The sequence below is a fragment of the Homalodisca vitripennis genome, chromosome 1 (assembly GCF_021130785.1).
Source record: "Homalodisca vitripennis isolate AUS2020 chromosome 1, UT_GWSS_2.1, whole genome shotgun sequence".
Taxonomy (NCBI): Eukaryota; Metazoa; Arthropoda; class Insecta; order Hemiptera; family Cicadellidae; genus Homalodisca; species Homalodisca vitripennis.
Window position 1 is genome coordinate 158,645,788 of NC_060207.1, and position 26,639 is coordinate 158,672,426.

The 26,639-nt window shown below is 33.1% G+C and overlaps 1 protein-coding gene across 1 annotated transcript in view; it reads left to right on the top strand.

Annotated features, from left to right (window-relative positions):
• Positions 1–2,351: 2,351 nt before the first annotated feature.
• Positions 2,352–26,639, top strand: part of LOC124375023 (modular serine protease-like) — a 41,900-nt gene continuing 17,612 nt past the window's right edge. The window contains exons 1-6 of the mRNA XM_046833156.1: positions 2,352–2,508; positions 10,616–10,697; positions 10,895–11,020; positions 12,106–12,321; positions 16,084–16,224; positions 18,439–18,708. Coding sequence (XP_046689112.1) covers positions 2,478–2,508; positions 10,616–10,697; positions 10,895–11,020; positions 12,106–12,321; positions 16,084–16,224; positions 18,439–18,708 — 866 coding nt within the window. The 5' untranslated portion in view covers positions 2,352–2,477. The remainder of the gene's footprint in view (positions 2,509–10,615; positions 10,698–10,894; positions 11,021–12,105; positions 12,322–16,083; positions 16,225–18,438; positions 18,709–26,639) is intronic.

The window sequence follows — 26,639 nt, forward strand, 5'->3', positions numbered from 1 at the left end:
CGGGTAGTGGAGCGCACAGAATTCAAGTACGTATATGTTACAATATACCTAATATATTACGCTCAGCCGAAAAAATGAGTATACATGCGCCAAAATGGAGCTCCTTCTTGTCTATGTATAAATAAAGATTCATATAAAATTTAAAGCACACAAAAAAGACATTTTTAGAAATATCTTGCGGATGGATAGGGTACTTGTGTTACCATGCCACATCTAAAAATGTCATATGACTGTACACAGTTTGCTTACAAATTTATTTCTTCTGCGATTTTCCCGTCACTGTACGGTTAACCGCAATAGCAATTTAAAAGTGATCGCTATAAATCAGTAACCATATATAAGTCAATTCGTTTTCGATATATTGTGCGGTCATACAGACATACAGAAATTAATCTTTCGTCCTTCTCAGATGAGTGGCTTCGGCACTGTCAATCGAATTCCTCATAGTGCATGTTTGGAGTTGTAGTTGTCAAAATTTAGTATTAGTGTTTTCATTTGTTTGCAATGTTTTCATTTTAACTTTAATTTGAACGTTGGGTACTGTTTGATTAACCATTTAATAATTAATTAGAAACCTCAACCTGTTTCCGACAGAAGTAGAAATATGAATGACAGTTTACATTATTTCAGTTTATGTACATGAGTGAAATATATTTTAATACATAAACAAGAAATGGGAATCATAACTAGAAATGTATGTCTTAAAAATATTTCTTATATTTTATAAATACAACTGTTACCAGACTTTAAATCTAGTTCAATAATATATACGTATAATAAACAAAATATTTAGATATAATACTTATACAAAGTATTTACCCTTATATCAGATGTTAGGACTAAACTCGGCACAGACGCAGCGCCTTCATGCCTACCGGGCTAGGAGTTGACTGATTGACCCTGTTTCGTTTGAAAGTGCTTGTTTGGGACGGAGGGGCGTTGAGACAAACGATCAGTTGAGTAAACGCCCTAGAATGTCTTATTTGAGGTTAGATGCATTATAGGGTCTTTGAGTCAACGACCCCTTAATACATATATTTCAACTTATTCTGAAAACTAGGTTGTTGATTCTACGAACCTTTTTTCTACTTTTCAACTTTTAATTTATATTTGGGGCCGTTGATACAAAGATCCGTAGTGTAAACGGCCCAATTTAATGAATTAGATAAAAAATATAGAAAAAGGGTCGTTGTGTCAACGAACCCACTTGTAGTTCTATTCTTATATTCGGTATATGGGTCGTTGTGACAAAGAACCATTGGATTGAATTTTAGTTTTTCTTAGTAAAATCGGGTCGTTGTCACAAACGCTTCGTAGAGTAAAAGACCCTCTGTTATTTGTTATTTTTCAGAAAAGGGTCGTTGAGTCAACGATTAGTAGTGTAAAAGACCCAACACTGATATTGCAAATATAAAAATAGGGTCGTTGAGACAACGATTCGTAGAGTAAAAGAGCTGCCCCCATCCAGATTATGGAATATTGTATTTTATAACTTAATTATTTCTATCTTTTGTATTATTTCAAGGATTCCGATGAAGATTCCAACACATTTGTACGTCAAATTATAACAATAAATCCTAAAACGATTTAGACAAGAGGTGGATTTTTCAAGGAAAACCCGAAAACTAAAAACGAAAGAAATAAATACATAGAAATACATTTCTCTTTCCTGAAAATTCAAAGAATCATCTGGAGGTCATACAGATGATATAAATATCATTAGATATTCTGACATTTTGTATAACGCGGATAGATTAAAAACCACGTTGATTGATACAAACAAAAATTAACAATAAATAAAAACTGAATATAATCATAATTAAAATTTCTAAATAGTATTCAACTATACATATTGTATGATAAATATCCCTTAGTTGGAAAATATTAAATGTTCAAATGAAATAGTTTTGAATCAAAGAACAAGTATCTTAGTAGAAAGTAAGTTAGAATGTTCTTTAAATTATTTTTCACGGTGGGTTTTCGTCTTATTCTAGTGACATTTTAATATTGAAGTATAACATATTTTAAATGGGTAATGGTCCAAATCTATTTATATTGACCTTCCGGAAATCGAACCCATGACTTTCTCAGTTAGAGAGCCGAAGCCTAGGATACGGTGATAGCTTACTTTATTTATTCTTATATTACCAAGAAACAACAAGTTAATAGTTTAAAGTATTATGTATATATAACCAATTACAGTTATGTTTTCCTCTACAACATTAACGATGGACAGGTACGGGAATCCGTCAGGCCAAGGCCGCGTGCAATTCCGTAAATCTAATCTCCGACCAACTCTGCTTTTCTGAATTGGACGGTGTTTTCCTGTTCAATTATGACGTCATAACCGGTTTATCTTGGGCATCCTCTCTGTAGACAACCATTATTTTTCTACTGACCCAAGGAGGAGGAGGATTAGTAATTTTTAACTTATAGTTTTTAGATCACAGTGTTTTTATAGTCCAGGTCTAAGGATCATGGGCGATGTCGCACTATGTTTATTAATAGGTAGGCCATTTTGATTTACGATGTAAATTAAATGGGATATTTGTTTTGTGATGTCAGAGCTGCCTTTATTGATAATATGATTGATTATCAGCTGTTTATTGGTTGGTTGTTTGTAGCCAATTGTGTTTTATAAAACTTCAGTACAAGAAAGTTCCATCTTTTTGAATTTTGAAATATGCTTGCAATACAAAATGTGATTATATTGTTTAACATGCCATTTATGGTAATGTATGTCACCTTATCTTTCTATTCTTTCTAACCAGATAAATATTTTACCATATAAATAATGTGTGCCATTTTTACATAAGTTTGATGGTTTTATTTTTGTTAAGATAATTTCTATAAGTTTAATATTAATATAAATTAAATTTTACATTTATGCTTTGGACTAAAAATACTTTCCTACACAACATAAAGCATGATTGTGCTAATTGTACCTGATATAATATTTACTCTCTTCATTATTTCTGAACAATTATTGAATTTTACGTATACTGTAGGGATTAATGAGATTGTCTAGTCTAATTTGATTACAAGTACCTTACTATTCTGTTCATTAAAATTAGTTTCATAAACAGTGCTCATATTATGTTATTAATCAAGTGCTCAAGTAGCATGGTATAGTGAGTATGCTCCAATACAATATTCAAACTGTTCAGAACATATCTTAATATTGTTTACCTGGACTATTTCTTGTAAATAGCTAATGACAATAAAAAGCATTAATTTGGTGTATTTTACCATTGGTTTTTTAGAAGTATCTGTATTGTATTGCTACTCTTTAAATTTTCTAAACAATTCTAGGTCACTGCTAAATTTGGTGACATAATTAAGCAGGCATTATAAGTATTCAAGGACGTAAAATACTGTATGAAATTAATTAAGCTTTACACAGTAATTTTCCAAGATGAGTTAAAGACAATAGGAAAAATTCTATTAACTCTACAGTGCAGACTCATTTCTTGGTTTGAACTGTTAAATTATATAATTATTCATTTAATTAGGCCAGTTGTGCTGGATTTTATTCCTTCTATTAAAACTTTGTACCCAAGATATTTCATTAGGCATGAAATTGAATTTTATTTAAAATGTGGCCATTTCAAGTGCAAATTTGACCCAGTTTAAATTAACTTAGATGAGGATTTATGATACAGTTTTGATCAAATCAGAATCTAATTTAATTAAAATTATAGTTAAAACTGAGTCTTTGAGAAATCATCAACACCTATTTCATAATTATAGTATCATTTCATATACTTTTCCTCATTAGTTTAATTTATTAATATTTCAAACAATTTATATATATATATATATATATATATATATATATATATATATATATATAATATATATATATATATATATATATATATATATATATATATAAAACTTAAATGAAAATAATCACACATTTGTTTTATTCTTGGGAATATAATTTTAATAATATTTTCCATAATGAATAATAAGAGAAATCACCATTCTTAAATTTTAACACAATAATCTGATCGAACCATAGTCCTATCTAAGAATGTAGCCAGGAAAAAATTTTAGGGGGTCCAGACAACTAATATTTTTCTGTAGTGAACAAAGAGTAAGGCCCCATTTTGTTCCTTATAAAGTTATTGACCCGTTTCTTTGTCGAGAACGATCTTTCAGCAGTACATGTCAGTAATATTGAATTACTTAAATAATAATAATTATTGCTTATTAAAAAAGTAATTACAAATTTGGGGGGGGTCCGGACTCCTTGCTGGCTACGCCCATGGTCCTATCAAACTCTTTAGGGATCATAGTGGCTGTAATGGTCTACAGATATACAGGACCATTACACCATTAGTTGAGTTCTTTCAGGACCAGCTGAAATGCAATAAAGAATTGAGAATATCTAATCTATTTTAAAATAATAACAGTCTGAGAACAGTTAATGTATTTTAATTCTAAACAGTGAATAACTGACCACACATAAAGTGTGATGATGTAACAGCGTATAAGCTGGCCAAAGAGGGCTCAATTTCACTCTTTTTAGGACCGAAATGATTGTATCAAATTAAATCGAATCAAATCAAATCAAAATCTTTATTGTCTTTAGGCATATGACAATCAGCATGGTCATAATTTTATGTTACAAATCATAACTTGTCATAGTTAATGTTTATACTACTTAGGTAGGATTAGACTAGTGTAAATTGATAATATAAAACATAATTTTTTCTATACCTAATTCTTAAATTAAAATAACATTGATAAATATCAAATAAATTCTTAATTCTTTGTTTGAAGGTTATTTTTGACGATGGAAGGATTGTGAAGGAAACAGGATTTTTCCGGACATTTGCCATCGTTCAGTGAAACAAGAAATCAGTAACACTACGTTTCGAGATCTGCAATCTGATCTCTTCTTCAGGTAAAGAACTAACCTAATACATAATTACAAACTAGGTTAAAATAAACAAATCTTACCAAAGCGTTGTACCATTCCTGTCCCCCTTCCCTTTTATTTCCGCCATCTTGTTTTAGCCAGCCGTGACGATTACCATTGGCTAGTCCCTCTGGTCAGTCGTAGGTGGTTAGTAGACGAGTGAAGACGTATTGTGACCTGTATTCCGTAGTTAAGTTTTAATGATTCATGTTTTGTATAGTTTTTATTAAGTGCATGTTTATAGAGTTAGTGAAGTTGACAAACAACATGTAGGTTGTGATTCCTGACTTAGGCGTGCCACAACGCTTTGGTAAGATTTGTTTATTTTAACCTAGTTTGTAATTATGTATTAGGTTAGTTCTTTACCTGAAGAAGAGATCAGATTGCAGATCTCGAAACGTAGTGTTACTGATTTCTTGTTTCACTGAACGATGGCAAATGTCCGGAAAAATCCTCAATTCTTAAACTAAATAAACTAAAATAAATAGCCAATAAATAAAATAGATAAATTTTACATATTTAACAGACTTGCAAAACATTTATTTCTGAATTTGACATGTTTAAAAATTTATCAATACTAGAAGGGATGAGCAGCCAGCCATCTATGTAACTTACATTTAAAGAGACTAAAAGATAAATCTTTGGTTGAGAGTGGTAACTTATTATAGAGTCTAATACACATTATAGTACGGCTAGATCTAATTTTTCCAAAAGGACCAAAAGGTAATCAAGACAATTACCATGCCTTGTAGATTTTTCATGGATTTCATTCCTTACATTATGTGATAAAATATCTTTATTAGTATATAACAATGAATCAGATATATAGAGATTAAAAACAGTTAAAATACCTAAATTAATAAAAAGTGGTTTACAATTAGCCAGGTAGTGAGACTTAGTAATTATTCAAACAGCGTTAAACGTTAAGAAGAACTGAAGATAAAACCTGTAAAGCTGACCAGTAAAATTCAAATGAAGGGCTTATACAGGGCTCATAAGTATAATTTAGCAAGTTCAGTAGGAACAAAGTTCCAAGAGTTTTTAAAGGGTTTTCACATGCTATCGTAAATTGAGAAAGCACTAAAAAATGTGGGTGTAGAATTATTGTTGGACAATACTAAAAGACTAATGAAATACAGAAAAGGATTATTTCCCCATTTTCAAAAACAAATACTGTTCAACCCTCTCAATGCCTTTTTATTCTCATTAACCCTCACTTTATATCAACTGTTACTTACATCACTGGAAATTACTATCAAAGTGTCACCAACTGATCACACAAAACTTCCTCACACTATACCAACATTGTGATGTATGGATATTTAAAGTGACAAATACACATCTGAATTCTGATCTGAACCACCTTTACAATGATTACTTCATACACAAGAGTTACACAGATTGGAGGTTACTGAGGAGGTTACTGAGGAGGTTCTTGTACTGTTGTCATACCATACACTCAATATATAGTTCTGTTCAGACGAGAATGAAATCTGAGTCTTTCCTCTTGCAGAGTGCAGAATACTGGTAACAAGAAGATTGAGATTTTGGGATGTTATATCCTTGACCCCAATGAACTGCTATTTAATTTCTATATGACCCTAAATTTTATTGAGAACAAAATAGAAGTATGCGTTATTTTTCAATGTTAGGCTTGATAGCTATGAAAATAAAGCACTAATAGAGAGAACACAGTTAATCCTTGATGTTATAATGTTTTTACACTAAAATGTTATTAACTCAATAATTTAAATGACAATAGAAAGTAGATATTCAATTAATTTAGTCTTATTAAATCATATTAATTTAAATTATGAACAGGAGAAGTGTTGTGGTATTGTTTAGCCTTCAACCCAACCATGCCTAACTTTGCACATTATCTTAAAAAGGATATATACAATACAAAATTTTTGGATTTATTTTGTTTAAGGAAAAGAAAATTTATTTAATTTGTTCTCTTAAACAGAGAAAGAGATTGGACATAAGCAATTATATACTTGAAACTGTACAATGATGTGTACCTAATTATGAATTAAACATTTGATTTTAATTTTAAAATAATATTTATTACTTTAACTTTTTTAAATAAACAATTTTTTTATGAAGGTTATTCCCGAAAGTAGTTTAAACAGAGGAAGGAATCATTTCCAGGATTTTCATGTGAAATGGCAAAGCAGTGAACAAATATAGTTGATTGATTATTGGTATGCTGCAGTGACAGGTGGCCTCGCGTGGTCTTCCTCAGAGTTTACCTTGGAATAAATTGTGTTCTCAAACTACATCTGCCCCAACTTTATCATACTTTCACCAAAGTTTCAGTACCACCCACATCGTTAGAAAGTAACTGCATTGCTACACGTACACCCTCTCAGATTACATAGATTGTAGTCTTCTCTTGTTCATTTAAACAAACTGCATCTTTTTTCAGATTTCCTAATTATGTTTTGTATTCTAGATTAAAAAATTTAATGAATACTTAATTTTAAGAAAAAAATGCACTTTCATCTTTGAAATCTAAAAATAGCCACAGCAATAACATTTTATTTGTTTAATGTAAGGAAGTCAACAATGGAATTCATTTATGATCTAGCCTTTACGAATAATAGTATTTAATACCAGGTGTTTTACCAAGAAAGGGTTATAATTCTCTATGAAATCAGAAGTTTTATTGGCCATTAAGTACTCTAAATGTTACAATAGGCTTCGTCAAAACAATAATTGTTTAGCTTGATTCAAGTGATACAAACACTACTACTAGTTTATAAATATATACTAGTTTCCACTCATTTCTATTATAATAAATACTTAAATTTACTGAAATAAATAAAACATCAAGAACACACAGAGACGTGGACTTAAAATTGAAAATAAATATAATAAATTATGGAGTATCCTTATTTTATTATTTACAGCATATCATACTTCATATACTTCTCAACACTATAATTCGTTAAGCTTAAGCCACTCTGACACATTTGATTTAAATTGTTTTAAATATAAGTAATATAGAGATAGGAAATATGTTTGTTTTTTTTTATTTGTAAGTTTCATAGATATAATTAAAATTATATTAAATGGGGTACTCAATTTAAATACATTCAATTCATTAAAATAGTTTGAGGAAATAGAATCTTATGTCAACTAAATTAAGTTAAATGTTTCTACAAAGTATGGTAGCATATCTCTGACAAATTAGTGCAATAGGTCTATGGTACAAATTCCATGGGATTCACCAGAACAATTAAAAATAAATTTCATGTTAAAATGCTCTTAACATAGACCACAATTAGTTTAGGAAATGTTTAACAGTGAAGATGTAATTTGGCTAACAACTTTGGATTTATATTAACAATAGGGACATTTTCATAGAGAGAATAAAAGTTATATCTTACAATGGTGCTTATTATTCCTTCTGAGCATGAACACAGTTTCTGTCTGGAATAAGTATCCGAGTATCAACTGACATGATTGCTTTGAAATATACTTACCTGTATTTTCATTCAATTACATTACAGAAAATAACTCTGCAAGACAGAAATTTAATTTAGTACATATCATGAGAGTGTATAAAATTTCTGTATCAGTTACTGAGGTAGAAAAGATAATTCTTAGTTTAAACAATAGTAAGGCATGTGGCTGGGATGGCATACCCATATCTTTACTGAAACTTTCGTCCAAAATAATAAGCCCAATATTGACCAGGATAATAAACCAGTCATTCCTCTTAGGACATTTCCCAGATAAACTAAAGTTGTCTGAAATCATACCTGTATATAAAAAGAAAGACTCCCCTAAGGACATCTCAAACTATCGACCTATCTCTTTATTGAGCAACATTTCAAAAGTCTTTGAAAAGGCAGTACATTCTAGATTAACAAAATTTTTAGAAAGAAACAAATTAATATGTGATGAGCAGTATGGTTTCAGAAAGAACAGAAATACAGAGTTAGCTATGGTTTCGTTTGTAAATAGTGTTTCAACTTCCTTGGATCAGTCAAAGTATACCGCAGGTATATTTTGTGACTTATCAAAAGCCTTTGATTGCGTAAATCATAAATTGCTCCTCTCAAAATTATATCAAATTGGAATTAGGGGTCTAGCTTTGGATTATCTGCAATCATATCTAAATAACAGGAAACAAAGAACCATTATCAATGAGAATTCGCATAGAGTCACATCAGATTGGGAAAATATTCTGTATGGTGTCCCTCAAGGCTCTATTTTAGGGCCTACCCTTTTTCTTATATATATTAATAATTTACCAATCGACATACCAAACAAACAATTTATTTTATTTGCAGATGATACAAATGTTCTTATTACAGAAAAAAACTTTTTCAATATGGAGGAATCTATAACAAGAACTCTTCAGTTGTTAGAAAATTGGTTTAATTCTACTGGACTTCTGTTAAATCAAACTAAAACCAATATAATAAATTTCAGACCTAGTAACAATGGTAATAGCTTCTTAGAAAATTCTGGATTAAATCTAGTGGACTCTCACAAATTTTTAGGTATCAAAATTGACAAAAACTTAAATTGGAAATGCCATGTAAACCACCTTGTAAACAAATTGAGTTCGTTCCGATTTGCAATGAAGATTTTAGTAGAATCCGTATCTATAGACACATGTAAAAAATTGTATACTTTGCATATATTCAGTCAATTCTTAAGTATGGTATAGTAATATGGGGATCATCTCCTGATTTTAAAAAAGTTTTCATGGCACAAAAAGCAGTGGTAAGAGCAATGATGGGAGCAAACTTCAGAGAAAGCTGCCGTCCTATATTTAAAAAAGCAAAAATACTTACACTGCCATGTTTATACATATTGGACATTTTAAATCTGGTCCACAAACATCCAAATATTTATAGTTCATACACAAACCAGCATACCTATAACACCAGACATAAGGATCTTTTGTTGTTTCCAATTCATAAAACTACCTTATTAGAGAAAAAGTCCTTTATATATGGGTATTCGTGTGTACAATAGTTTGCCAACACCATTAAAACATCTTGAAGAAGCTCAATTTCATAAATGTATTAAAAAAAAAATTATTGAAAAAAGCCTATTATAGTACAGATGAGATATTAAATGACAAGACAATTATATTTTAAATAAATAAATTTCATCCCAGCACATGCACAAGCATAATTAGTGTGTATGTTGAATACTTCTGTCTTACTTTTAGGAAATTCCACTGTTTTACTTTTAAATTTAACATTGTTTATTAAATTATGACAATGCACCTGTTTGTATTAAAAAATTGTAATAATGTTCAAATGTAATGTGCAATAAAGACTTTGACTTTGACTTTGACTTTGAGAGTGCCAGATTCTTCTATGTAAGTGTAAATATGTTGTGAAGTCTCTTCTTCAGGTAAATTTACCTGAAGAAGAGATCAGATTGCAGAACTCGAAATGTAGTGTTACTGATTTTTTGTTTCACTGAACGATGGCAAATGTCCGGAAGAATCCTGTTTCCTTTACAATCCTTTCATCCTCAAAAATAAACTCCAAACAAAGAATAAATATATTAAGTTAAAGATATGTGTAAACTTAATAATGTTTAAGCTAGTGAGTCTACCATAGAGTATGAGATTAATATACAATTAATGTAAACATAAAATTAATTTTTTTATGCTACTAAATCTGTATTAAAGCTTTTACAATTGATCTGTTTCAGTTATTGTAAATATTTGTCTGTGCTCAAACACTGGAAATACAAGTCACAGGTTAACTAAGAGGAAGGCAACAGATTGTCCTAAGTAAGTACTTAAATGTTACTTCTTATACAGTTTTCATGGATTTTTATTTCAATTACCGTACTGTTTTTAGTATTAGTTGGGTGACTTATGCCACTTGTAAGTTATAAAAGTATACATTGATTTATACTTCCATTTACAACTGGACTGCATTTACAAAATACTCCAATAATGTTGAATTGTACGTGATATGTGGATAGTCCCCAGGAGTTCCAGTGTAACTCAGGTCAGTGTATCTCACAGTACGATGTCTGCGATGGGGTGAAGCATTGTTCAGACAGCTCTGATGAGACATCATCAGCTTGCAGACAAGTTCTTATTAGCACGTGAGTCACTTTGTTGATAATGTAATGCTCTGCTTTTAGACTCTGCATGATGTGAATTCCTTGATCAACTACCAACAAAATCAAATATTTCAAACTATATATATGCTTATCCCTAAGGGCCTTAACTAGAATCTTGTTTATGTGTTGTGTATAGTTTCACCACATATAATTTGATATCTGTGTATTCCTAATGAATTAAACCATTAAAAAGAAATATTCTAAATTTAAAAAAATTGTAAATATTGTTGGTGAATATTAAGCACAAAAGTTAATAAGTAGTTGGTGCCGACCATCATGTTGATCCTTTAGATCAGTATTTCAACCTTGATTAGAGATTAAAATAAGTGTAGCCAACTCAATAATTATTGTACACATAACAGCTATGATGGGAAGGATTGATTCAATGTGAATATTTTGAGTTTAACTCCATTTAAAATTCCTCTTAGTACACTGTTTGGAATCTACACTGTCACAGACTTAACTCCAAGACATTGTAGTGCACTCAACTGTACATCTGATGAGGTAATGAGAATACCTTCTCACCAAGATTACACTGTATTTTTTAGTCTAGGTCTCTGATTTCAAAACCATGTAAATAATTAATTTGAGTTTCTTCATTGGTGATATTTTTATCTCTTCAGAATAAAATGACTCTAGATTCCAGGAGTCAAGTCTGTGACAGCATCAGATTCTCGATACTGCTCTAAGAGAAAGGTGAACTGGAGCTAAACTCAACATTCACAATAATTGTTGTTCACTTATCAATCAGTATGTGTTTTCTAAAGAATAATTCCATGTTTTATAATGTTTTTATAAGTAACTTTACAGATTGTTCATTTTTATTTCAAAAATTTTAAATTCAAAATACAATGAAATATATTACTCATCAAGTACAACATACATCTGTAGTGTAATGAATGTTGTGATAGTAGGATATGTAAAATTCTAGTTTTATTGGCCAATAAAATGTCTTATGTGTTTCAGTATAGCATCAAAATACAATATTTTTACAAATTCTTAAATCTAAATACTCAATTAGCTTAAATTTAAGATAAATGTATACAAATTTCTATCTTTGAAAACAGTTGTACACCAACAACGTTCCAATGTGATTACGGAGCTTGCATCAGTAAGGCGTTGCGATGTGACGGAAAGAGTGATTGTGTCGCTGACGGCTCTGATGAAGTCGGATGTGAGAATTGGACAGTACCACAACCACTCCCAGTCAGTGCCTCTGTTCAAAGTGTCTCAGCTCCTGCTCAAGTTTTGACACCAGACCCTACTCCTTCTTCAGTTTGTAAGTGAGTATTTTCATTTTTAGTCGATTCACACCTAGACTTAACCCTTATTTATTTATTTTTACTTTTTTAGTAGAACCAGTAAAGGATCTTTATGATTGTTTAAAAGAACTGCTTCAATATGAGCATAATAAATGTTGAAAGTGAACTGGAGGAGCTGGTTGCCAAACAGTTAAAATCACTTTTGTAAATGGTGTGTTTGGGATGTTGAGTCCATATGTCCTTGCCAAAAAATGTATTGGACTGAATCCTCCTGTTGACCTGAATTCTCTCATTAGTACTTACTAACTGTTCTTTTTTTTATTTTTTTGTAAGATCCTTACACAAATTATGAGGGCTCGGAAGAAGATTAGAAAAGTTTAAATTACAAATTTTCCAGAGGAGCCAAGCTCTCAAGATTGCTGCTTCATGTTGTGGTTTTAGAATCGCAGTCATAGCGTATGAAGTAGAGTAAAAAGTGTTTGGAAATATTTCCTTTATTCAAGCAAAGAAATTAATGAAACAGAAATTCATCTTCCTGTGGTTGGCAGCATTGCTTGTTGAAGCACCATGGATTATTGCATTCTTTATATCACTGTCCTCTCAAAAGCTGTAGTTCATCACATTGTGTTGTTTATTTTATGAATTACCATCTGAAGTCCTTTTAAATGGTGAAGAAAGTATAAGAAGATAAAGGAAAAAAACCATATGTGTAAGATTTGGGTAAATTGTTTTGTGAGGGTTAGCCTTTTTATTGAGCATCCCACTAATATTAATCTAAATGACTATGTTTATCACATCAAGAGACAGACAGTCAAATAGCTATTGAAGATTTGAACCTGAATTTGGATTTTTTAACATGATTAAAATGACTGATAAACATGACAACTTATCAAGAACACTATGAGGGGTGAATTGTTTTTATAAACTTTAAAACTAATATTAAATACAGCCTCTTTTCAGAAATTACATATAGCATTCAAATACAGTACTGTCAATTGCAGAACAAAACATTTTCCCTTCAGCAAATAATTATACATATTTATAATAATTATCAGAGTGACACACAATCCTCACAGCTGATAAACAGATACAAGAAGGTGCTGGTCCCAATCCCCACCCCAACACCCCGCCGGAGGGGGGCCCCTCCTGCACAGTACTGTTTAGAAATTTGCTTCTGTACAGGTTTCTTTACGAGCGGTTTACTTATAGTAGCTGCTATTATTAGCTACAGTGAAAACCATATCAAAATCCATTGACTAGTTTAGAAAATATTGATGTACAAACAGGCCAACACAAAAAGCGACTTTATACTATGTATTTTATTAATATAAAATGTACATTGTCTCATGCTGTACAGTTACACATATGAAAACAATATATTGTCCCTCTCACTATGACATGCATCAGCTGTAACAAATGCATTGTAATACCGTACCATAAATGTCAATTCTATGTTAATTAATATAAAATATTATTGAAAATAAGAATATAATATATTATATATATTTAGAAAATTAATAGGTTTATAGCCATTTTGCTCCATGGTATGTTTCTACTTTGAAGGTATTTGACATTCCTAGTGAATGTGAAACTGGTCTGAAAGAGAAAATAGTACTAAAGGAGAACCAGACCATAGAAGTTGCATTTCCCTGACTAAACAAACTGAAGACTTCAAGGACTCAAAAAATTATCATTGTTTTATACAGTATTTTAGTAAGAATTATATTAGAAATGGTGGTTTATACGAAAAACCACAAGAGAATGCAGTTGAGGGAGGAGCCTATTTTGCCCGTGACTTTGGAGCGGCCAACGAGAACTGAGCGACGTTGTCAAACTTGTTCCCCGCTGTAACCACAAGCCGCGCGAGTCCAGCGTTCTTAAAATACTTAACCGTTACGCTCGAAAGAAATGTTAGAGCTGTCTTGAATTAATTAACTACCTACGTATTACAAAATGTAATTTTACGGTCATTTAAAAAAAGTACATCTCTGTAGCTTATTTCCATGTTGAGTTAAATGGACTGAAATAAATTATTGTATTATATTACTCATATACGAAGATCGTATGATTAAAATCTTTAGCCGAAATATAAATTAAAAAGAAAACATAAAAATACCGCAAAAAATGTTAATTTCCCGTATTTAACAGTTAGATAATGCCATTATCACTGATATATAATAAGGCATTACATGTTTGCATAGTATAATCATGTTATGTTAAATGGATTTTCAATTTGGTAAGAAAGTTATCAAATACATCTGAAATATATTTTCTTTTGCATAAATATACTTATTCAGTACATAATGGTGGGAATTGTTGTCGCAACGGTTTTGTTACGCACTTCGGTTCTCATAAATTTATAACCATTTGAAAGCATTTTTCCTACCTGCCTGTTAATAGTCTTGAATCTGTGTTATGTAAAATTGTTTTCACACATGGGTGATTTAAATATTTAAACTGGCCATAGTTGAAAAATCATACAGCACAAGTTTTTTTTATAATATGAATGCACTTTCTTATAAAATTCTAAAGTAACGGTTTTCTATAACATCCAATGAAATTTGAACACAGTACATAATAGATGATGTCAGACGAGTGAAAATGTGGAGGAAACGGGTGAAATACCTGTAAACAAAAGCCGCACCAGCCAGCAGTGGTGGTAATACCAGACGGATGAGTCATACTGTTTCCAAGAAACACCCCCTTCCTCCTTCCGGTCTCTGACCGTCAGTCAGTGCCTATTGTCGCTTAATCACTGGCGGTTGAAAATACTGCAATTCTCTTCAATTCCAGTACGCGTATATTATTTTGTGCTGAATTTTACTGTTGGTGAACGTTTTCGTGTTTTTAAGTGTTTATTGGTAGCTATTATAAGTGTACCGATTATTTTCTGTGTAGTGTCATTAAATTGTAATATATTTGTTATTGTGATTCCTTATTTGGACAAAATGGAGTGTGATGATGTTTGTTCAAGTGCACAGCCATCCGGAAGTAAGAGCGGTAGTGAAAAAAACCCTACGTAGTGGAGAACGACGTATTATTTACAACGTTTACAACTTTTTCAAAAAAACTGTCGTTGACAAATTTCCGTCATGCAGTGTCCAATATAAGCAACATGTATATTAATTTTGTGTGTGTTTAGTAATCGTTTAAAATCACTGAAAAGATTGTTGTATCGTATGGAAATAAGCAAGTACTTTACTCTGACTAACTGACGGGACGATTTGTTTGTTTTAATCGATAGTTAGTTTGTAATAACATTAATAAACTATACAAGTAATTTAAATATAATATAGCAAACTGTCAACGCATTTGAAATATTGTTTTTCAATTATACTGATAAGTTTGAAATGTTCAGTATCAGTGTTAGTTGTGACAGCGCAGCGGTTTATCAGCCAGCCAGTCCATTCTATTGGTCGCCGCCAACTGCACTCTCTGGTGGTTCCTTGTATAGTTTCTCATCATAGTGATAGTTGATTTTCTCTCTTATTTTCTACTATTTAAATAATAAACTGAAAAGTTTTTAAAATTTCAAACAGGAATCATAGGGGTTTCATATGGCACAGAGCTCAACCTTTTGTTTCCAACTCATTCATTGTTTAATACAGCTATATTGCACTTTCACTGTCATTTACACAGCTTCAATTAATTTGTATTTGTTACATTATATAATAATACTAGCTTCATTGTAATAGTTTTTATTAGAATCCTGCATTATTCATTCTCTCAATAGCATTATCTAATTGCAGCATGATAACAGGGTGATTTTGCTAATTGTTTCAGTTCCATAGGATATGAGCAGACGTATGTTCAGTGTGACAATGGGCAGTGTATTGACAAGTACAGCATCTGTGATGGAGTCATTGACTGCAGAGACAAGTCAGATGAAACTGAGGCAGCTTGCTCCAAAACATTCCAGGGAACGTGAGTAACAAAATCACGCAAATATCGGTTATCTTATACAGTACCTACTTTACATTTTGATTTGTTTTCATGTCCCACTTCCGAAATCTATAGAAGAGATTATTAAATTAAGTATAACTTCTATAACAAAGAGGTTTATTTATATTTACAGAATCTACATTTAACCCAACTATAGAAAATCAATTGAAGTAATATTCATTCACTTATAGAAAATAACTTCTGGAAGATGGGGTTCTTTATTTATGTACTTTAAGAAGCCTTTCTTCAAAATTCTTTATAACTTTAACTGCAGTTTCTCTTTCAGTGCCTGCTACTTCTCTAAGAATTCTTAGATGACCTAGAATGATTAAGGTTTATCTCCATATTCTTTCCACTTTAGGTACCCCCCAAAAAGAAGTCACAGGCTGAAAAAATGTGACCGAGATAGTCATTTGACACCACTGAAGCATGATATGACACGATTGGAGAACATTTGTTTCACAATGTTCATGGAGTCATTTGCAGTGTGGATTGTGGTACAATTCTGCTGAAACCACATTTGATTCCTTTTGAACCTTAACCTCCAAAGTTGTGGTCTTAAAAAGTTATGGAGCATGGTAACATGGTGCACTAAGTTCACCATTACTCTAGCACTATTCTCTTCACAGAAATACAGACCAACATCCCTCCATTGGATATTTTGCCAACCAAACTGATACCTTGGCACTTTGAAAAGGCTTTTGGTGTAATTATTTAGGATTTTCCACTGAGCAGTATCTGCAGTTCTCCTTGTTGAAGTACCGTCCAAATTAAAATGAGCACCATCTGACTACATCTTCACAGTACAACACATGTAGCATTATTTTACAAAATTGTTTTTTGGTCCTCATAATCACATTTGTAAGGCTTCCAAGTGATCATAATATTAGACGGGTGATACTCATGGTCGCACTTAGCTTTGGCGGGCCCCGGAAAAGATATTCGGCCGGGTCCCGTCATGTGTCGACACGGGTGTGGTGAGGCCCAGCCTGGGTCCCGGTAAAATTGTCTGAAAAAAACGGTCTGAGTACGGGCCTGGTGATATTTCAACTCAGGTAAAATGTGCAGTAGCAAATGACATGTAACACCCAACTTTGCAACACACTGGCTAGGATTTGCAACCAATTAGGATTTTGAAGCTCTAGTAATAATAATTACTATTTTATTGCCAATATTGTTGGTAGCAATGTTAAAAACACATGAAATTTTGAACGTTTTATAATATTTAATAATATAGTATTATAATGTAAAAGTAATAAAATAAAGTTTAGTTTCTTGTATCAATGTGTCCTACAGAAGTTTTAATTTATTGTAAATAGATTTATTGCTTAAATAAAAAAAACTAATGAATTAATTAAAATTAAAAATTGAATTGAAGTTCAATTTGAATTTTGGGAATAGTCTATAAATTCGTCCACATCATAAAACACATTATTGGTTAAAAAGGATTTTAATTTAGATTTAAACAATCAAGAAATTTGTTCATTCTTTAATGTTTTCTGGCAAGGACATCCCTCAGAATAAGAGGGAAAATTTTCATATAAGCTCAATGCTTTTAACATTCTCAATATTTCATAAAGTTGCCAATAAATGAAGACACACAGTAGGTTTGATATTCATTATGAATCCTAGTGTGCAGTCACCCAATGTCATATTGATCTGAAATTAGGGATCTGTCCATCACATGCCTCAGTAAAACATTGCCAAAAGAGCTGTTGTACAGTAACAAAAGCTTCATTCTTTGTTTGAAGTTTGTTTTTGATGATGAAAGGATTGTAAAGGAAACAGGATTTTCCGGACATTTACCATTATTCAGTGATACAAAAAATCAGTAACACTATGTTTCGAGTTCTGCAATCTGATCTCTTCTTCAGTTAAATAACTAATCTAACACGTAATTACAAACTAGGTTAAAATAAACAAATCATACCAGAGCATTGTAACACGTGTTAAGTCAGGGATCATAACCACCATGTTGTGTGTCAACTTCACTAACTCTAAAACATGCACTTAATAAAAATACCCTGACTTTCTCCCTCCTCCACTACTATGAAGTTCAAATCCATCCATACTTTTTGTGCAACCCAGTATAACAAATATAGCACAATTAATTATTTTATTTTTGTTCTAATTGTTTATGAATACAAGTGTACAAGATCCATTATAGAGTTATCACTATGCAATTCCCATTTTCAGGTGTCCAGAAGGTTTGTGGAGATGTAACTATGGAGCCTGTTTGAGAATGACTGTTCTCTGTAACAAACGCAATGACTGCTGGGATGGATCAGATGAAGCAGATTGTGTAGAAATTCAAAGACCAAAACAGGAAACCATTGTCTCCTACCCGGCTGCTCTCCCTCGTCCATCTGTAAAACCCACTACAGTACAATCCACTGTAGTTCGACCCACTGTAGTGCAAACTCCAGTAATACAGTCTTCTGTTGTGCAATCAGCAGCAGTTACCGGGTATGTGTGTACAGCTGTATAAGTTTCTTTGTAACATGTAATAGAAACAAATAGGAATAGTCAATAGTCAATAGTCAAAAATTCTTTATTTACATCAGCATATAAAGAAGTGTAATGGCGTCAAAATTTACAATGAATTAAAATCCAGGTCTCTTGCTTTACAATGTACTGTTTACAGAGTCAAAAAATTCTGTCATGGTGTAAAAGGGTCTTTCCATGAGCCAGTCTTGAAGGCTTTTCTTCATCTCATTCCCTCCAAGATTTTTTCAGGTTGAGAGGTTAGGGTGTTGAAGATTTTTCTTCCCATGTAGGATGGTTTCCTGCTTTACCGTGTAGTATGGTGTCCAGGAAGGAGGTAGTCAGTTGCTCTCCGGGTGTTGTGGGAGTGGAGTATCCTTAGCTCTTGGTAACTCCATTTCAACTGTCTGGACAACTACAGAGTAGATGTACAGTGCTATGACAGTCATGAGTTTTAAAGTCTTAAAAGCTTCTCTGCAGCTTTCAAGTGGTCCCAGATCTGCCAGTGTCCTTATTGCCTTTTTTTTGGAGGAGTAAGATCTTGCTAAGATTATGGGCAGATGTTCCTCCCCATACTGATATACCATACCTTATATGGGATTCAAAAACAGCATGGTAAGTTTGTCTTTGCCGCTTGCAGTCCTCCTATCCACTTAATTCTTCTTACTGCGTAGATTCCAGATCCAAGCTTTTTGGTTCAAAACTGTTAATATGATCAGTCCAGGTTAAGATCACCATCAATCACTATGCCTAATAGTTTTTTGATTGTTTTTGTATTGTGATGTTTTGGACGTTAGGCACTTGATCTTGTCTTCTGCTAAAATTAATTTGGGTGGTCTTTGTTGGGTTAATTGCCAGGTCATTTTTCAGGCAGTACTGCAGAGTTTTGTTTGTTGATGTGGACAATGTCTGCATGCAGGCCCAGTGTGGAGTCATTTTTTATAAGAAGGGTTGTATCATCTGCATACATTAATAGTTTTTTACATTGTCAGTGTTGATATAATGTGAAAAAATCATTAGTAAAAAGTACAAACAAAAAATGGACCCAATACTGAGCCTGTGGGGACTCCTCTATTCACTGGAGCTGTTTTGGATCTGTAAGTACAGCTTTGTCCATTTGCAGTTTTCTTTACTTCAACAATATGCTTGCGTCCCTCGAGATAGCTAGCCACCCAGTCATTTGCTCTGCCTTGAATTCCTAGTGCCAGGACAGTTTCTTAAGAATCAGCTCATGCCCCAAGCAGTGAAAAGCCTTACTGTAGTCTAATAGGACTGCTGATACATAATTATTGTCTTCAAGTTGGTCGATGACGTATTCAGTAAGGCTTGTGATGGCACTGATTGTAGATTTTTCTCTGAGGAAGCCGTGCTGACTTTTTGTTATTAGGTCATAGTGTTCAAGGTGGACCAGCATTCTTGAAAAGTGCAATCTTCTCTATGATCTTTGAAAAGGTGGAGATCAGTGAAATTGGGCGATAGTTTTCTGCTTTGGTTGTGGAGCCTTTTTTGTGTTTAGGGTAAATTTTGGGGAGAGTTTCAAACCAGATGGAAATTGGCCAAGATTAAATGATTTATTTATTATGCTTACAAGTGGGGCTGCTAAATGTGTTGCACAGTGTTTTACTACTTTCGATGGGAATTTCATCAACACCACAAGAGAGTTTGAATTTCAGTGACTGAATAACTCTTAGTACTTCACTGGATTCAGTAGGAGTTAGATTTAGTGGTTTCACCTTGATATAAGGTGAAGGCATTTCCAGTTAGGGGGAGTATGTTATTGTTTTGAATCTCGTTACAGGATTTTTCAAGTGTTGTGTCTGCAATCTGTGAGAAGTAGAGGTTTAGATGTTCGGCTATAAGATATGGATTGTTTTCTATCTTGCCATCTATTTCTAAACTCGATAAAGAACTGCATGATAGTTTGTTTTGTTTTTCTGAATTGGTAATCTCCCAAAGAGCTTTGGACTTGTTGTTTGATTGAGCTATATGTTCAGCGGCACTGTTGCGTTTAAGGGTTCTAAGTTTTAATGTCATACGCTTTCTTTTTTGAAATCATTGTTATCCTGTCGCTTTCATTCCCCCGTCATTTCATACTTATAGTGTGCTCTAAGGAAGTCATCTTTCATCATCATAACTTCTTCATCATAGTAGATCTTAAGCTTAGATTTACGTTTTGTTCTAGTTCTTTTCTTTGGGCAAGCATGATCCAGTGTTCTAGCCATTATGGTTTGAAATGATTTGAAGGCTTCTTCTGCATCAAAGGGCATTGTGAACGGAATCCTAGTTTTCTAATGCAAGTGTAGCTTTCAAGTTTTCAAGGTTTCTCCTACTGTAGATTCTTTTGAATGAGCTTCTATTTTTCATGAGTACGTTTTAATCCTAGATGGAAGCTACATGATTGTCCTAAATGGTCAGATATTCTGTTTCAGTAATTGAAAAGCTTACTTTATCCTCTGATAGGTTTGTACATATACAGTCAATGGATGATCTTGAGTTGTGAGTTATTCGAGTTGCCGGCAGTGGAAGACGTTCGGATTCCGTAAAAGTCAGTAAATCCTCTTCAAACAGTGTGTTGTCAGTATTTTCAGTAAGTCTGTCAAAGTTAACATCACCCATTAAGACTAGGGATTTTTATTTTCAGCTTGAATATGTTCAGGAACTGAACACCACTGACAGTACAGTGTTTTGGAATAATTACAATCACAAATGGGCCAAACACTTGTAGTGTTAGGGATTGTTAAGAATGACATGCCTGATGACAAAAATAATTGATTGTTGAAAACTTTGATAACTACTTTTCAAGTGTTGTATGTAGTCAAACATCAAACATTCCTAAAGTTAAAGATAAATACTGATAACATTAAAAACAATGAAACTTCAACTATTTTAAGTCAATTTTCTTCTGTGACTGTAGCATAGGTCAAATAAATCATTCTTAATCAGAAAAACGCTAAATCTGTTGCTGTTGAATGTGATGAAATATCTGCCTTACTCAAGTTAAGTGAAACGTGATTACACCTGTATTGTCTAAACTGGTTAATGTGTATTATCTCTACACGCTGGTTTAATAGAACAAACTATTCAACATCTCAGTATCCCAACCATAACATGTCCTTATTTGAAAAAAGTCCATTACACATACCTTAAAACATTTTTTAACACAATTCCACCCACTCCTTGTCACTTCTCTTAATAAAGAATAATTATTGTTAAATGGTGTAAGGATAAGTTGGTGAAGAAGGCATATTAATCCTTGGGTGAGTATTTGCTTGATATGTGTTCTGCACCCTCACCTTTTTAATATTTTGATATCTTTTTTATTTATTTTGATTATAATATTTGCTGTCAGATCAAATCATGTATAATCTAAAGTTTCATGTGCATCTATCTTCAAAATATTAATATATATATATATATATATATATATATATATATATATATATATATATATATATATATACTAGCTGTTTCCCGCAGCTTTGCACGCTTTTCGTAAGCTTTGCCCGTGTATGTGCACTTCTGGTTCAGGTGAATTATATTTCCAACAACGATGAAGAGTTTGTATTGTTGCCATGATCAAGAAAATCTGTCAAATGTGTATGTTTATAGCCATTGTCTACGTACATGTACTTTATTATAAATTGGTCTAACACGCAAGCTTTAAGTTCAACCAGAAATGTATTTTGAAGACAAAATCACTTACACTGGCTGCTGAAGTGGGAAACACACTCCTCGTGGAAAACAATGCACTAAGAGAGAAAATAAACAAACTAACTCTCACTAACTCAAATCTTGCTCTTAAGATAAAGAACTCTGAAAAACAGGACTTAACATGTCTGGAAGAACAAATGGAAGAGTTATTAAATGAAAAACAAATCTTAATAAGCACAAACAATACCCTAGTTGAATGGCTAAATGAAGCAGAAAAGCAATTAAATAAAGAAAAACAATACAGAAATGAAATTGTAAGTAACTTTGAAGAATACGATAATGATAAAGAAAGCATAATAAAGAAACTTGAACTAGATACTAAAACCCTTCGCAACGAAATTAAATGCATAAAACAGGACCTACTAACAGACAAACCACGAGACACAAAACACTGCAAGAACATGGAAACACAAACGGTTCCCATAGAAGAAAATGAACATAACAGAGATTCTCCATTAATAAAAATGCTGACTGAAATAAAAATAAAACAAGAAAATATGGAACTCTCTCTTAAATTGCTAATTGATTGTCTACCCCCAACAAACAGCTAACAAATAACATCTCCACAAATGAGAAAAACACAAGGAATGCATAATAATTATAAAAATCGAACCCGTTAAAATAACCAAAGGAAGAGTGTAAAAAAAATCTGTATATAAAAATAGCATGTTCAGCGTTTCCCTTCAAGTAGCCAAATGTCACCAACGCACTACGACTACAGTTTCTAACACTACTGTACCCTATCGACGAGATGGACACCATCTAGCTGGAAAAACTTCACACAAACCAATACAGAACAATGGAAGAAAGAAAATGCCTCCCTCATATCCTGAATATGTAGAACTCCAAGCAAACACTACCAACGAAGTGCAACCTAACTGCTCGAAAGCACTAAACACAACCACACTTCCACTGAATCCTCAAAGAAAACCACCATTTTCTAGTAGAGAGATGCCAGCCAGATAAAACAACTAACGAACTAGTTAAGACAAGGAAAACCTCCGATAACTGCAATGAAACGTCCAGAAGATCAGAGTATACAGGATTTCTACAATAAAAACACAACATTTTTTATACACACCAATGGAAAGCCTCACACCACTGAAAATAATATTTTTTAGAGAAAAACTCAGGAACACCAACAAACCACTTAACAGAAGCACTCATCAACTGCAGTAACTCTCAAATCCACAAACAAAACTAAACAATATTTCATCAAAACGCAGACCGGCTTTCAAATAAAATAGATATCCTAAATGAAACTTTATTACAGAAATCACCCCCAGATGTAGTCATTATTACAGAGCATGGCCTAATGAAAGGCAATTTGGAAAAACACCAAGCTTCAAGGCTACACATTAACTTCAAACTACTGTAGACAAAACCATATTTAAAGGAGGTGTTGCTATATACGTAAAACGAGAAGCTTGAAAGGAAGCAACGTGTTTAGAAGTCTCACACTACAGCCTTGAACTAGTATGTGAACTAGCTGCTATTAAAATAACTATCTTGCAGAAGGACTACTATATTATTGGAATATACAGGCCAGAGAACAGTTTTGAAATTTGCAACAGAAATGTCCTGAATACAATTCCTGAATGGAATAGCACTGTGGTTGTTATGGGTGATATCAATGTAGACTGTTTAACACTCAAACACAAAGCAACAGAAACTCGATGAACTACTAGCAGAGTACAACATAACAAGGACTGCTCTTCCACCAACAAGAATAACTCCCCACAGTGCTACATCTATAGACATTGGTCTGCTCAAATATACCGAATGACAACCTCAAGGCAGAAGTTCTTCATGCACATATCTCTGACCACACAGGACAACTTTGTACCTTAAATATCACAAGACAAGAAAATGTAAGAACGATTTACTCTACAAAGACACCTGAATGACAGAAACCTAAGACTTTTTAAAAACCTGATTGGAGAGAAAACTGGGAGGATGTTCTACTGTAGTCGGACAATGCAGATGCAGCTTATGACAACTTTATTGAAACAATTACCTACAACCCTGAACAGAGTGTGCCCATACATCAAGACTAGAAAAAAAGAACCAGAATAAAACTTGTATACCAGTGGACCCTGAATTAAAAATAAAGAAAGAAAGATTCATTAAAGCACAAGAAGCATACCTAAGAACAGGTGGAGCTGAACTAAAAAAAACTGACGCAGCCGTTAAGAAAAGAGACTATGACCTGCACATTAAACAATCTAGGAAACATCAAACTGACAACTTCATCAGGAACTCTGACAACAAGGCAAAAGCTATCTGGAAATCAATAAATCAAGAGAAGAACAACAGGACCAAAAACAGCAGAACTCTCTAAATCGGAAATAAACGGTAATATAATAACAGAATCCGAAGCTATTGCAAACCAACTAAACACTTTTTTTGTAAATATAGCAAACAAAACACCTGACCTCTCAGTCAAACAACCACAGAAGCACTGAGGTACTACTAGACCCCCAGATCACACCTGAGAACTTAGTACTCTGGCCAACAAATCCGTCAGAAGTAAGAAAAATCATCAAATCATTAAAGTCAAAGAACTCTGCTGGTCTGGATGACATATCCTCAAAAATATTAAAAATGTGTGAACTGAGAAACGACAAAGCCAACTAGTACATATAATAAACAAATCTCTCACTAAAGGCATTTTTTCCCACAAAACTAAAACAAGCTAAAATATACCCTAAACACAAACAGGGAAGTAAAACAAAAGAAGAAAACTATAGACCAATATCGCTGCTCTCAACTTTTTCCAAGGTAATTGAAAAAAATTGTGCTAGTCAGATTGCTGGACCACCTCATCAGAAACAGCCTACTACCAGAAGATCAACATGGTTTCATAAAAGGCCGCTCAACAAACTACTGCCACAATAAACCTGGTTGAATATCTGATACAAGCAATAGAAGCTGGGACACAGCAACAGCAGTGTTTTCTTGACTTTAGTAAAGCTTTTGACAGCATAAGCCATGAAATGCTAATCAGAAAATTACAACAACTGGAATAAAGGGAACATCACTGACGTGGTTTGCAAGCTACCTAAAACACAGAACCCAAGCTGTAGCAATCAGAACAACCTGTAATGGAACAACCCAAACAATAATTTCAAACCACCAAAGCGTACAAAGAGGAGTCCCGCAAGGATCGGTCTTAGGACCTATCCTGTATATTCTATTTTGTCAGTGACTTCCCTTCCCTTCTTAGATGAACTCTATAAAAACACTGATGTATGCAGATGACACTGTGCTCTTGAACAGAAACTGTGAACCTGACTGTCTGGGAAGCTGAGTCTTTTGATTGTATTTAACAAAACAGAAAAATACTGTCAACAAAATGACCTTGTCCTCAACAGGAAGAAAAGCCAACAGATTATCTTTGGACGAAGAAAAGATGAAGTAGTCCCACTGCCAGAACTCTTGAGGGCTGAAGAGGCTAAGTACCTAGGTATAACCCATTGACAACAAATTATCATGGACAACCTCACGTAAACGAGCTAATGTGGGAAGCTGAGCTCAGCTCTATACGTACTAAGAAGGTTGAAACAAATAAGTGGTGATGACACAGTCAGGACAGCCTACTTCGCACTCCTCGAAGCACACTTAAGATATGGGATAGCAGTATGGGGTGCCACCTCAAAATCAAACATGCAAAGAGTCTTAATTCTACAAAAGAAAGCAGTCCGTATACTGGCTGGACTCAATCCAAGAGACCACTGTCGCAGAGCTTTCAAGCAAAAATAAAATACTAACTGTCATTTCTCTATACATAATAGAAACAGTAATGTATGCCATCAAGCAAGAACTTGAAAGAGGTTACAATGTGCACACTCACAACACAAGAACAGCCAGCCACTATACCCTACACAACACAGATTGGCACTCTTTGAAAGGCAGCCAACTTATAAAGGGACCAAATTCTTGAACATCCTGCCCGAAAAATAAAAAACACTAACTGTACCAAGGAGATGCGGAACTTGCTAGTCAAATGGCTCATAGAAAGACCCTTCTACTCCATAGAAGAATTTGAGAACTGGAGAAGAGAACCCCTACAAGACAATGAGATCTACGCACCATAACGGGGACGGGACAACAAGCCCAACTTCAAGGAAGGAAAGACACATATGAATATGACTCATGTACTTTTCTCTATGATAATGTACACAGTTTGTAATAAATAAAAT